A 14,444-nucleotide genomic window follows, 5' to 3' on the forward strand; every position below is an offset into this window, starting at 1 on the left:
AAAAGAACCCCATACAATCATCAATCAATCACAGTTTTCATGTTAAAAAGGGAGTAGGAAGAAGTTAAAAGTTTATCTACTCCTACCCCTTATACATTGTATATTTAGACTTATATCATTATTAATACAATACTAGGTTGATATTTAAAAAAAAAAAATGTTAAAAACCTGGTCATGTATACAAGTGCACATTTCTGTCTTTCTCTGAAGGGTCAACTGGAATTTTGTGTTTCGGCTGCAAAATTTCAAAAGTCAATCACCGTGTGGCAAAACAAAAGTGAAATTTAATGGCGGTGCAAAGAAAAAAAAAATCCTCCTGATGAAATTTTCTCCCAACGTGGGAACACACCATCACACATTCTCACCATGGAGAATTGTTCATCATCCTTTTTTTTTTTTTTTTTTTTTTTAAAACATCATGCTGCGCTGAGAGGAAAACCTTTTTTATTTAACGCGCGTGGAGATGGAAAACATTTTAGGGAAGAGGAGGAGGAGGAGGATGAAGAGGGAGGGAGCAAGGCTTGCTCGAGTGTCATATTCCTCATGCAGTTTGCCTTGTCATTCACATCCTTGTGCACACACATGGCCAACCTTGACTTTGACTCTGAGGAATAAAACAAAAAAAAAAGGTGGGGGAGCTAGCAAGAAAAGCACATGTGCGCCTACTTTTAATAGAAAAACTAGACGTGGAAAGTCTTGTTTGTGTGTCTATGTTAAAGGGGGGTGATGGGTGGTGGTGGTGGGGGGTCTTTTGTGTGCTCCCACTAACATGCCGTCAGGCGTGGCTTGTGTGCGAGGACATCTTGTTGGGGAGTCTGAAGCAACGGGTGCGCTTCTTTTGTTCACCGGCACGGCTGCTTCTGCTGCTGCTGCAAAGCGTTTTTTTTTTTTTTTTTTTTTTTTGAGGGAACTGGATGCACGGATGGCTGTATACGACCCCCTACTCGCCCCCGCCTCCTACATAGGGTCTGCAGTCTGCCAACTCCCTTCCCCCTCGTATATATTATATAAATATATAAATATATACAGACGCCGCCCACCCCCCTCTCTCCTCAATCCCTCCCCCTCGTCCTGTGCCAGACACCCTGTAGTCTATACATAACATCCTCATGCGGAGACGACAACGTGGTGCCGCAAAGCGTGGCTACACGAGGTGGGCGTACACCCCCATCTCCTCAACAAACCCAGCATCCATCCTCACCAATTATTCATATTAATAAAAAATAGTCCAAACGCGAGGACTAAAGTTGACGTCATCTTTTCACATGAACATGGAAGCTGACTTCGTTATTCTTCTTTAAAAAAAAAAAAAATAGTGGATTAGCCAAATTAATAGTGTGCATGGTTCTGTCAGTAATTTTATATTTACATTGTTTTTAATCCTAATATGGGGGGTGGGGGGTGGGGGTGATTTAAGTAGACGTAAAAATCAGATTACCTCTATAAGTAAATAAATAAATAAAAAAGTGGTGGGGAAATGGAATGATTACCCAAATAACACATGGTTGTTTTGGGCGTAGGCCTATACCCCCCAGCCCCCTCTCCCCCCTTTCCCCATTCATCCTCACTCATTTTTATTATTAATGAAAAATAATAATAGTCAAAACATGACGTCAGTCTGACCCAGCACCATGATTCTCTTGTTTTAGAGTACAAAACGCTGATTATCCATAAAATAATACAGTACATGGTTCTTTTGAAGCATGAGGATGAAGAGGGGAGCGGCTTGAAGGAGCCAGACTGGGTGGAGCGTCGCGCCCCCCCCCATCCTCGCATCCGCCCATCCGCCCATCCACCGGCAAGTCCAGGCCGGGAAGAGCACGCAGACGCCGGCCTTGTTTGCCTCGCGTGTGCCGGTCGCCCCTGGAGCTCTTCGGCGAGCGTACTGGAAGTAGTAGTGTGGGGTCCAAGAGGCGACGAGGGGGGAGGGTCGAGGGGGATGGGAGGAAGGGGGCGGCTGGGTGGCTGGTGGGTCGGTCCATGGGAGGGACTAGCGCAGAAAAAGAGGAGGGGGGGCCGGTGGAAGGAGGCGGCTGCGAGGAGGCTGTTTCTCTCTCCAGTCTCTTTCCCGTCGTCTTTGTCTCGCGCCACTCTTTTGTTTAGCCATGCCGAGCCTGCTGGTGCTCGCAGGGATCATGGAGAAAAACGGGGGCTACGGCGCCGATCTGGCCGGCTCCGGCTTCGGGGGCGAGGCGGGTCTGCTGGGGCCCCCCGACGACGACGAGGACGACTCCCGCGCCCTGAGGGTCGCGCTCGGCCAGCTGTCGCTCCTGGGGCTCGGCGAGGGCGAGGACGGTGGAGGAGGAGGAGGAGGTGGAGGTGGAGGAGGTGGCGGAGGTAGTGTTGTTATCGGCGGCGGCGGAGCTCCGACGAGCGGAGTGCAAGACCGGAGCAACAACAACAACAACAACCACCACAATAGTGGAGGAGGAGGAATTGGGGGAATCGGTGGAATCGGAGGCGGAGGGGACGCGTCGATCCTCCAAGGCAAGAGCAAGTTGTGCGCCCTGTACGAGAGCTCGTCCGGGGAGCCCAAAGGACGCGGCTGCAACATCACCGAATGCGTCCCGGTGCCCAGCTCCGAGCATGTGGCCGAGATAGTGGGCAGGCAAGGTAAATTCCCCCCACCGAAAAAAACAAACAAAAAAAATCAAAAAGAAGCATGCTTTCCTTTCAAACTTTTCTTGTTCCAATGTTACCTTTAACAAAGAAAAGGGAGTGGTGGTGTTTTTTTTGTTTTTTTTTGTACCCCCTCCCCTTATTCCTCCTTTTCCATGAGGCATCAGCCTCCCACTTTTCCTGCCTCACAAGTTCCATCATCACCCTGCAGGAGCTTTTTTTTTTTTTTTCTTTTTACATTATATGATAATTTGATGTGATTCCCTTTTCTAAGCACTCCTTTATTGAAGCCCCGAGTGTGATGCACGATCCCCCAATCCAACGCCATCAATGTCACCGTAGCGTTTGGCTTCCTTTGTCGTCTGGGACGCGCCAGACTGTTCAAAAGGCAACGTGCTGTTGTGAGCAAGGCGGTGGGGAGGGTGGCTGAAGGTTGGGTTGGGGGTGGGGGGGGGTCTGGGGTGAGGGGGTTCAAGTGTAATGTAGAGAAAGGAGGTCTGGCTTCCACCAGGTTCTGGCGGGGCTGATGTTTGGGGGAGCTTGTTTATCTGGCCCACTGACACATTTGGACAATGGAAGTGAGCCATGCAGTCGATTAGCCAGCGTAGACTCCCCCAACCTCACCCTTTTCTCATATTGTACTTGGAAAAGCGGCAATCACATCACATGGCATATATTAGTGCTATTTTCTAAGAGGATTTTTGACAGTTTCTGATTGGGGTACATTTATGGGATTTGGGTTTTCAGGGATGACACAATGAGCAGGACTCATTTCATTAAGTATGGGTCGCTCAAAACATAGCAAAATGTGGTTAATAGAAACAAAAATGGCAGTTGGAATTCTGAAGTTGGATGATATTCAGGCTAATGCATGCAACAAACAGACCTTAAGTGGACCTCACGAGGATGTTTTTTATAAATAATAATAATAAAAATCCGAAACTTATTTTCTCACACCCTTTTTACAATTTTGTCTGGTAGCCCAAAAGGTGAGATAAAAAAACAAAAGTGAGAATTTTGGTCTGTTTACACGGTTTAAAATTTCTATCATTTTATGACGTACAGTTACTCAAAGAGTTTTAAAAAAAGAACTGTACAACATTTTGTCAAATGACAAATTTTTTGAAGTACAGTACAGTGGTGCTAAATATATTTTTAAAAACATTAAAAATCTGGTGTGTGCTTGAAACTGTAAATCCGATGTTTTGTACAAGGAACATTTTTCCGTAATATTTTGTTGGCCTTGTACAAAATTTAGTCGAACTGAATTCCTTTAACTAATCCCACATTAGCTAACCTGACTTGGTGTTCTTCTTCAGATAGCAAACTAGTTTTCCCTCAACAGTGCCTCTTCTGGTCACGACCTTGAAGTGCACAATGCTCAGCGATTACTTATGCATTATCACATCCTCTGTCCATTCTGAAAGCAACAAAAAAAATCTCAGGAACAAATTCCCATAAAATTCCAACATGCATTGCACACATTTATAATGCTTTTAAAAAATGTTTTTTTTTCTCCACAACTTTCCCCTACACACATTTTTGGGCCTCCATACGTCAAGCAAATAGTAAAAAAAAAAAAAAAAAGTCGACAGTAGGAAAAAAAATAATCCCAATATAGTGGTAAGACAATTTGAGAATGAGTGAATAATTAGCAACATACTGTAGCCAAAGATTGTTACAATCAAAAGATGAGAGAAATAGTGTGAGCGTTTCTTTACATTGCCAACTAGTGGCCGTGCATGCACATTACATCTTCAATCGTCGTACGATGAAAAATAAAAATCACGCAATAATTGTCTCAACCAAAACAATAATGGTAGAACATACATTTTTTATTTACAACTAATTTGTTTATAGAATTGTAAACTAAGTTAAACTCAAAGTTTATTCATTGGATTTATTTACATGGCCATCTACTGGCCTGGCTTGCATATTGCAGCGTTTTCAATTATTGTTGTCATCGTCACGTGAATGTTTTGTCGTTACTAGAGTTACAAAATGGGTGGACACATTTTTGGTGAATTTCCAAAAAAGCTTGGATATTTCGGAACTATTCGAAACTGGATTTTTTTTGTGTTTTTTTTGTTTGTCAATTATGCTAAGATAGGTTTCGTCCAATGAGTGTATATGTTATTATGCGACAATATGCAAGTTGTAAATTCCTGGTTTCAAACAATTCATTCATATACATTCTTGTAATTCCCACATCAAATTTCCAAGTGAAAATTTCATACAATTTTGCAACCTTGCTAGTATGTTGCACGTACGTAGCAGTTTAGTGTACTTCCTCCTTTTTCCCAGTTGCATTGTTAGGAACGGTCCCACCGTTGCAAATGGAGCATCCCGGGCGACTGTAAATTCTTGTTGTGTGTTTGATTAATCTCTGCCCCTGTAATTGTCTAATTGGGACACTCATTTGTACTGATTAAAAGGCGGCGCGCAGGAATGTGTTGCTCCGTGATCCTCTGCGACACCGCCGCATCTATTAGCCTCGTTAAAGAACCAGCGCGGCCGGCTGGGCTGCCTCCGCGTGTGTTTGCAGATGTCGGGTTCAAATGAGCAAAAACAAACAAACAAACAAACCCCCAAAGCGTTCCCTTCCCTTCTGGCGTATGAAAAGTGCTGCCGACTCGTGCTCATGGTCCCTTTAAGAAAAGGCCTGAGCGACTGGTCAATAACCAGGGCGCTGGCTCCATTTGTTTCTCAATGGCCAGCTGAGAGGATGCATGAAAAACATCCGGCCGGCCTCACCACAGTTTCACAAAATAGGTGTGAATAGAAAAAAAAAAAAAAAAGAAGAAGCGGAGCTCGAGCAACAATTGGGCTAAAAAAGCGATCTGCGAGTAGCCGGGTTGCAAGTTCAAGGAGAGGTCAAAGCTGGGAAAGATGGGCGTGATGCTGCAAATAGATCTGCGGTGGTTCCTCCGGCCCACCACATCAGTACACAAGGAAGTGTTGGCTTTAAAAGTGCTAAAATGAACACTACCGTTTTCAATAATCATACACTAACAAGGGTTTGAGCTGGAAATCATAAAGTTGGCTTGTTTATTGACAGTAAAAGTACAAAACTGTTCAGGGCAACCTGGAGTCTATCCTAGATGAGTTTTGTGTGACAAGCAAAGAACGATACAGGGTACTGTTGAGGTGAAAATCCACAACATAGACACCAGTTTTACCCCTTCCACATATAACATTTTAGGAGACACTAACCTATTAAAAGACACTTTAAAAACTATTCCTGAGTGCCTGTTAGGAGACCATCGTATAACATCACTGAGAAAAAGAAGACTCTCGCTCACACAAACAAGAATCAATGCTTTTGTTTGTTTGTCACTCCCAGTTCAAGTTGACTGTAAAACTGACACTTAAAAGGCAATGTATATTTATGTGTTGTGTGAGGAGTAAGTGGTTATTAAGAGAATGGATGGATATTCACACACCAAAATGTTAAACGTCTAACAAAAATCGTATAGCTTAATGCTAACATAGCATGCGAACTGCCATACATCGGCTAACGGAAATTAGCATAGATGAAACATTAATTGTAAACTTTCAAAGAACTGCTTCTTAACACACACGCAGCAGCAACACACAAGAACATAAAATTAAACTGCCCAGTTAAAAACGACTAAATAAACAAACAAACAAACAAAAAACAGGGTTCCAGCCTCAAAAAAACGTACCCAACCCTCTAGGGGTGTGAATTGCCTAGTACCTGACGATTCGATTCGTATCACGATTCACAGGTCACGATTCGATTCGATACCGATTAATCCCGATAAGAATGGTCACGATTCGATACCGATTAATCCCGATACGAATTTATAAGTCGATTGTTGCGATTTTTTTTCATTCATATTTAGAAAATACTAATCAGTAAGCTTGTAGAGTGTAAGATTTATATGAAAATGTATTATTTATTTATCTGAAATGTCAGTCTTATAGAGGTTGTAATCTGTTTCATGTTTGAACAGCATTAAAATAAAAATATTAAGGCTTAATGTGCCGTTCATATAACATTCTTCCATGCTCAAGGTGTGAATCCTATTTAAAAAAAAAAAAAAAAAAAAAAAAAAAAAAAAAAATCGATTCTGCCGATTATTGAATCGATTCGAGAATCGCGCGATGTAGTATCGCGATATATCGCCGAATCGATTTTTTTTAACACCCCTACAACCCTCATAAATTGAGGACACATCACCATCGGCTACTACTTAACTCTCAAGTCATATCCAAAGTCAGGATTTTTTTTTTTTAACTTTATTTTTTGTTTCTTTTTAATGTATTCTCATGACCACATTTTTTTCCTTACACACTGGATCCTTGCTATGTGCGAAAATCTGCAAATATTGTATTTGCCATTTACCAAAAGGTGATATTTGCCTGTATCAATAGTTGACACCATAAATATACCACAAACTTGAGAGGAAGCTCACAGCATTTCAAATGCTAACAAACATACTTTAGAACAGTCTATCTCAAAGTGTGGCGCAAGTACCACTCCAAGTGGGTACGTGTGCGCCCACTAGTGGTAAGTAAAACACTCACTGAATGAAATCACATGAATTATGGTGCAATCAAAGGTATTAAAATCAAGCTTGTAACAACCACATTTTAATTGTGTGATTTAATCCGGAAAATAAAAACAGTTTGCATGGGTTTCAATTGTCCAAAAGGTGCAATTTGATGTGAAACATCTGAAGCACAAAAAAAAAAAAAAAAAATCGCAAAATCAGCTAAAAATGCCCTTGTTAAGTTTCATTGAAAAGGAAGTGAGGTGGGCACAAATTGCCAGCATAGAGTTCAGGAGGTTAACTCTGTGATGGGGTGAGTCATAAAGCATCGGGGTTTTTTCCTGTGAACAAAATACAGAGGCGGCCACCTCCACCTAATTTGCTCGCCACTCCAGCCCGAGTCACTGATAGCGCTCAAAACGGCGCTCCAGCAGTGTTGATTGAGCTCGGCAGGAATACATTTTAATTGCAGTTACAATGTTGCGCCATTATGGAGGCACTATATTGACAACAGTGTACTGGGAAGACCTGAAGTAACTGCTAAAGAAGAAACTGATTTTTTATTTTTTTATTTTATTTTTTTAAACCTTAATGTAGCGAAGAAGAAACGGATTGTGGAGCAACCGTTGTGCACGCCCATTTCCTGGTTGCGAAGCACAGGTGGTGCGCTCCAGCCATCGCCAAAGTCATAAAAACACAAATATGTACTAGTGGATGCATTTTTAATGATTGTAGTTTAAAAAATTGCAAAATATTAATAGCAACTTCGTATTCATCTAACTTCTAATTTCTAGTCCCTCATAAAATGGCTGCAGGAGGGCGGCCCATAAACGGTATCAGTCACCGCTGCGAGTAAGACTGGTATTGGGTCACCCAGTGTTATTATTGTTTGAATTTTTCATTTTAGTTTGTTTTTATTTTAGTTTTAGTAGAGTTTTGTTTTATAAATTGAGTTAGTTTTAATTAGTTTTCAGATTGGTTCTATTAGTTTCAGTATTAGTTTTAGTTTTTTTGTATGCATATTGTGGGTAGTCAAAAAACACCATGGGAGCAACGTCATCTGAAGGTGCTTTTCTATTGGCTGATGCTAGGTGACATCACTTCTGTGTGGCACACTTTCCAACGTCCTTATTCCAGTTAATATCAAAATAAATCTACTTAAATTACATATAAAATCATCCCCAAAGTCTCATGCATTAAATTCATTACCAAAGACTAGAACATTTTTGCAATAATTAGTTAGGTTTGTAAACACAAAATGTAGTTTGTTAGTTTTTGTTTTTAAAAAGCATTTTGTTTTTATTTTATTTCCTGAACAAAATTGTTTTTTGAATATTAGTTTTTTTTTGTTAGTTTTAGTTAACTAAAATAACCTTGGTCACCCATCATAGTCAGGGTGATACCACCTCTGTATAAATAAAGATGACTTGGCTTGACTTGACTTGACTTGGTTGTCTGAATAGTTGACCTCGATGAAAGAGAATATCCACAAGCAGTTTTTAACCAGTTTGTCGGTTCGTCTGCAGGTTGCAAGATAAAAGCCTTGCGGGCCAAGACCAACACCTACATCAAGACCCCCGTGCGAGGCGAGGAGCCCGTGTTCCTGATCACGGGCCGCAAGGAGGACGTGGCCCTGGCCCGCCGCGAGATCATCTCCGCCGCCGAGCACTTCTCCATGCTGCGTGCGTCGCGCAACAAACTGGGCGTGTCCTTCAGCGGCTCCCCGCCCACCCCGCTCCCAGGCCAGACCACCATCCAGGTGCGGGTGCCGTACCGCGTGGTGGGCCTGGTGGTGGGCCCCAAGGGCTCCACCATCAAGCGCATCCAGCAGCAGACCTGCACGTACATCGTCACCCCCAGCCGGGACCGGGACCCGGTCTTCGAGATCACCGGCTCGCCCGGCAACGCCGAGCGGGCCCGCGAGGAGATCGAGGCGCACATCGCCTTCCGGACGGGGGGGCTGCACGACCACAACAACGAGAACGACTGCCTGGGGGGCCCCAACGGGGGCGGCAGCCCGGCGGGGAGCGGCGGGAGCGGGGGCGGCGGCCTGGAGAGCCGACTCCAGCAAGTGTGGGGCCTCCAAGGGGGGCAGCGGAAACCTCTCACCAGCAGCTACCGCCAGAACTTCTCCGACGCGCTCGGGGGCGGCGAGGGCGTCGGGGTCTACAGCAAGGGCAACTTCGCCAGCCCCGGAGAGAAGCCCTGCCCCTTTTTCGCCTCGGAGGGCTGGGGCGAGCCCGACTACCCCAAGCAGATGGCGTTCTACGCCCAGCAGCGGTCCAAGAGCTTCGGCGGGCTGCCGCTGCCGCTCACCAGACTCTCGCCGGGGCTGCCGGAGCCGCCCGTCGGCGGCGGCCTGGCGTCGGGTTCGCCCCACGCGCAGGCCCGCCGCGCCCACAGCGAGCCCACCTCGGCGGGCGAGGGCGGCTTCCCCGGGCGGCTCCCCGTGCCGGACTCGCCGCCGGCCGTGCGGGATTGCATGACCTGCTTTGAGAGCAAAGTGACGGCCGCCCTGGTGCCGTGCGGCCACAACCTCTTCTGCATGGAGTGCGCCATCCGAATCTGTGAGCTCAACCACCCCGAGTGTCCCGTGTGCCACACGCAGGTCTCGCAGGCCATCCGAATATTCTCCTAAGGGTCCGCGCGTCCCTTTTTAGCCCCGTTTTGTGTGTTTTTTTTTTGTTTTTTTTTGGTCTCTCGTTTGTCGGCCGGCTAATTAGTTGCTATTATTATTCTTATTCTTGCGATACATTTTTCATTTTTCAGAAAAATTTTAAAACGATCAAGCAGCTATTTTACAAGGCACTGCTTGCTTTACTAAAAAGTATAAGAAATATTTTTCAGTTTTTCTTTTATATACATATATATGCATATATATTTTATAAAAGTTTTGTTTATAAGAGAAGTATAGTACCTTTTCAGGTTTTAGTTGTTTTTTTTTCTTCTGTTTTTTGTTTTTTTTACGATGGGACTGCTGCTGTTATTCCTAAACGCAGAATCACAGTGTAGGCCGACATAATGTGAACATTTTATTATGATTCCACTTTTTTTTAATATGATCACATTACCATGAAGTGGGTTTATATGGAAGGATACCATATAATCATCTCGGGTCCAAAGTAGGGTTCTCAATCACACTTTTTGATGCTTAAATGAATCATTTTATTATGCTTTGACAATAGAAAATGTGAATGGATTTTAGTCAAAGCACTTCTACTCTTGATTTATCGTTTTATTTTTTTATTATTACATGAATTATTCGCCATTTTATCGGTGCTATTCTTCAGTTCCCAAAATGAGCGAATTTCATTGGGGGTGGCCATTGATCACGCATGGCTCGCTGAAATCTGCTGAAAAGATTCGGCGATGCTTGCTTGCCTTCCCCTCGTAGCTTGAAGGCCTGATTCTATTTGCCTAATTTACCCCCCAAAAAAGCCCCCTCCAAGCTCCCTTCTTTTTTTATTCTTACTATTATATTCGTGACTAGACAATGTGAGCAAACCTCATGCAAATAAGACGAGATTTTTTTTTTTGGGGGGGGGGGGGGGGGGGGTAATCGCGTGTCTGGCTGGAGCAGGTGTGTGGATATCTTGTCTGGACCCCCAACACCCTCCCCAAACCCCCTTTCCTACAGTGTGACCCTCCCTCGGACCGTTATTGTCTGCGGGCGCTCGGACAGCGGGGCCTTGCGAGCGCTCTTTTGATAATTAGGCAAATGGGCCGGTCCAGGTGCGGAGCGGAGGGCGGAATTCAACCCCCGTTGCCCCCCACTCCCCCACCCCCAAAATACCCATCTTTTGCCCCCTTTCCTACATACAAGATTTGAAAGCCACAGCATTGATGGAAAAACGTGGCCATGTTTAAAAAAAAAAAAAAAAAAAAGGCCCTATCACATGAGATGTAGTGTGACCCCCCCCTCCCCTCCCCTCCTCACTCTCTTACACACACACCAACTGTGAAATTCAAAACAGGGTTTACGTGACAGATCCAAATAGGCCGACCCCCTCCCCGGCCAGCTACTGTAAGCGACCTCCAGCAGCTGCCCCTTCACTATGGACACTGGGGCCCCCCAACCAACGGGAGACCACCGACCTCCCTCCCCACCCTAGCTTGAATGAAATCAGAGAATTGCAATTGACAGAAAAGCGGAGGAAACGCCCCATTTAACCAGCACTCACTGAATCAAATTATCCTCAGGCCCGAGCTCGAGGGGGAGGGGCAAACGGTTAAGGGTAAGGAGGTGGGGGCTTAAGCTGTTGAATAAAGGGGAAGGTAGGGGGGGTGGGGGTGGGGTCTAGGGGTGGGAATGGTGGATTAACTCCATATTATGCCAAACCAAACAATGTATTGATAGCTACAACACAAGCTGATATTTACAGCACAATAAAGCTAATTTAAAAAAAAAAAATACTTCCAACTTTTGCTTACTATCGGTGTCCAATCAGATTGCTCGCTGTAGTACCACAATGAGTCAAAGTATCGATAACCGACGTTGGTGTCTCCATACTGTGATAATGGCGCAATGTATCATGATATCAATACGTTATCCGATCCCAAGATAACATGCATCGACTTCAAACTGTTTAACGGTATCAATGTTGACGTATCGATACTGAGATGAATGTGTTGCAATATCACTTCAGCTTGAGCCGTCAAACTGTTTTGAAAGTATCAGCTATCAATACTAAATAGTTGTCGACTGATACAGTGATAATGATGTGAAGTATCGCGATAATCGATATTTCATCTTACCCCAGAGAAGACAGTTTTAAATTGTGTCCCAGCCTCAAGAGGCCCTCCCCCCCCCTCAACCCCTCCGTGGCCCCCCTCTTAAGAGCCAAACAAAGCAAAGCACGTGGAACACTTACAAAATAAAAGTACCTTAAATTTTATGAAGACAGAGTAGAAATAAAGTATCATTCTATGGAAAAATTGCACAGCACAGTCATTAAAAAAAAAAAATCTTAGTATTTTTGTTTTATGCCTTAATACTACTTTTTTTTTTTTTTTTTTTTTAATTCCAATAATGCCATTTAAGCTGACAAGTTGGCCTTTCGTTGCACCACCCGCTTAACACAACTTTTCAAAAGTGAAAGAATGTGAATCACACATAGTTTAGGAGGGGATTCAGGAACTCACACAGTTAACCAGCCTGTTATGTCGCGGGTCAAATTGACCCGTTTTCACATGAAAGAAAAAAAAAAAACAATTAAAAGTAGTTTTGGGGTTATGAATGGTCACATATTGGCTATGAAATGTTCATAATGGAGCTAATAATGAGACTCTACCCCCCCACCCCATTTCTGACCGTTTTTTTTTTATTTATTTATTTTAGCTGAATTACGTCACGAGTCAAACTGACCCAAGAACATTGTTGAGGTTCCTGAGAAACAAACCTAACAGCAGGGTTAAAAACACTTATCTACACACACACACAAAAATAACTATCAACAGTAAAGCACCTTATTTACTAAGAACAAAAGCGCATTTGACGAATACCAAACCGACCACTGATGGTGAAATATTTGCTAGAATTTAAGACATGCACATAAGGATTCCCTATCATTTATTTTTATGTTGTATTTCTTGTTGCTATCACGACGAGAGAGGGCTGCCTCTTTATATACTGAGTATTCAAAAACTCTTTGTAAATAACAAACATTTATTTGTGCATCGGACGTCCTGCTTCCACAAAGCTTTTGAATTACTACGCCAATTTAGCACAGACAAAAAAAAAAAGAAAATCTTTTATTATTATTATGCGTGTTACCCATCACTTTTTTTTTACTTGAATAGTAGCTTTTATGAGATAGATCATACGTTTAACAAATATTATTTCAAGGGATTAACTTAGTATTTGATCTAAATATATAAATAATCAGACACTACTATATCCTTTATGAAGCCTCTACTGTATAAATCCGAAATACGTAAAAGTTCCGATGAATTGTATGTGTAATAATAATAATGATGATAATAATAACCCCTGAATGAAGACACATTTCTATGTACATTAAGGTGAAGCAATAAACGGTAATATTCTATTCAGACTACTTTGACTATTAGCATATTAGCATTTGGTAGCTCGTCGCAGCTGTTTGATTAATAAAAATAAAAATACAAAAAACCTTTCAGGATAATTGCTGTGCTCTTCAGGGTCTTTTTTTGCGTGATATGTTGAATATTAAGCACTCGTTTCAGGATTTCTGAACGGCACTGAGAAGACGAACGTGGATGCTAACAAATGCTAATGGCGCTAACGGGCGTCTTAGCTTTTAGCGTAGCTTCCAGACTTCGCCTCTGCTTTGTATTACGGTCACATGTAGCCAAAGACCAACGTACGACCAGAGCCAACTTAGTAGTGTTATAAACACGTTATCGTACATTGTGAACGCAAATCTGTGAAACATATCAGGTTTGGGACGCCCCACAGTCGGGTCATGGATGGGTCACAATCCCCAAAAGAGGGGTGATGTAAAACGAGGACAATTTTGAGAGTTGACTTTGGAGTTTTCCACTGCATGTTAGCAAGATATCGTACCGTATAGCTAAGAGTTACCCGCATACAAAAAGCTTTACGACCTCAAGGCAAATGTGGGTTTTTCCAAATGGTATAAAAGTATTTGCAGCGTAGTTTAATCGATAAACAAAAAAATAGGATTGTTAAGAAATGTGCGTAAGTTTCATTTGTGCAGCTCGGGCTGGTATGAAATACTTTGGATCGAGACACGAGCGACTTGAAAGGGGCGGCGGAGACGACTCGCTGCGACGGAGTCGTTAATTTTTTCTTAGTATTATTTTTTACGATATTGTATTACGATTTTTCTGTTTTAGTCGAAATAGAAACTGTTGGTGTTTTTTCTTGCTATGAAAATGGACTTATGCATTTATGTAGAATCTCTTTGAAGGAGTGATAGGAAATCCTTATTCTCAATGGATGTACTTAAGCAATTGTAACCAACTTTTTACGAAAATCGAGCAAGTAATGCATTTGAATGTACGGAGAAAACACTCAACCTAATGCACTCCTTATTTTTTATTTTTTTTAATTACAAGCTTTAAGTTTTTGTTGCTTTTTGGGGGTAGTTTAGGGGAAAGAATTTGTGACAAGTTTTCAATATATTTGAGTTCTTCCGCATACATTTATACAAAGTAACTTAAAATGACAAAGAAAAAAAAACATTACAGTTTTGTCAGATCTATTTTGCTAACATTGGTTTTTATTTCTTAGAACACAGAGTGGGGAGAAGGAAAAGAAGTCAGTATCTGGATGTTATTTAAGAAAACAAACCTATTTAAAGACCT

The 14,444-nt window shown here is 42.7% G+C and overlaps 1 protein-coding gene across 1 annotated transcript; it reads left to right on the forward strand.

Annotated features, from left to right (window-relative positions):
* The first annotated feature begins 2,031 nt into the window (after positions 1-2,031).
* mex3a (mex-3 RNA binding family member A) lies at positions 2,032-10,677 on the forward strand. The gene is made up of 2 exons (XM_077527412.1): positions 2,032-2,613; positions 8,663-10,677. Exons 1-2 carry the CDS (start codon positions 2,106-2,108, stop codon positions 9,772-9,774), a joined length of 1,620 nt encoding a protein of 539 aa, XP_077383538.1. The 5' UTR covers positions 2,032-2,105; the 3' UTR covers positions 9,775-10,677.
* Positions 10,678-14,444: the final 3,767 nt, after the last annotated feature.

This window comes from Festucalex cinctus, chromosome 7, assembly GCF_051991245.1.
Source record: "Festucalex cinctus isolate MCC-2025b chromosome 7, RoL_Fcin_1.0, whole genome shotgun sequence".
Classification (NCBI taxonomy): Eukaryota; Metazoa; Chordata; class Actinopteri; order Syngnathiformes; family Syngnathidae; genus Festucalex; species Festucalex cinctus.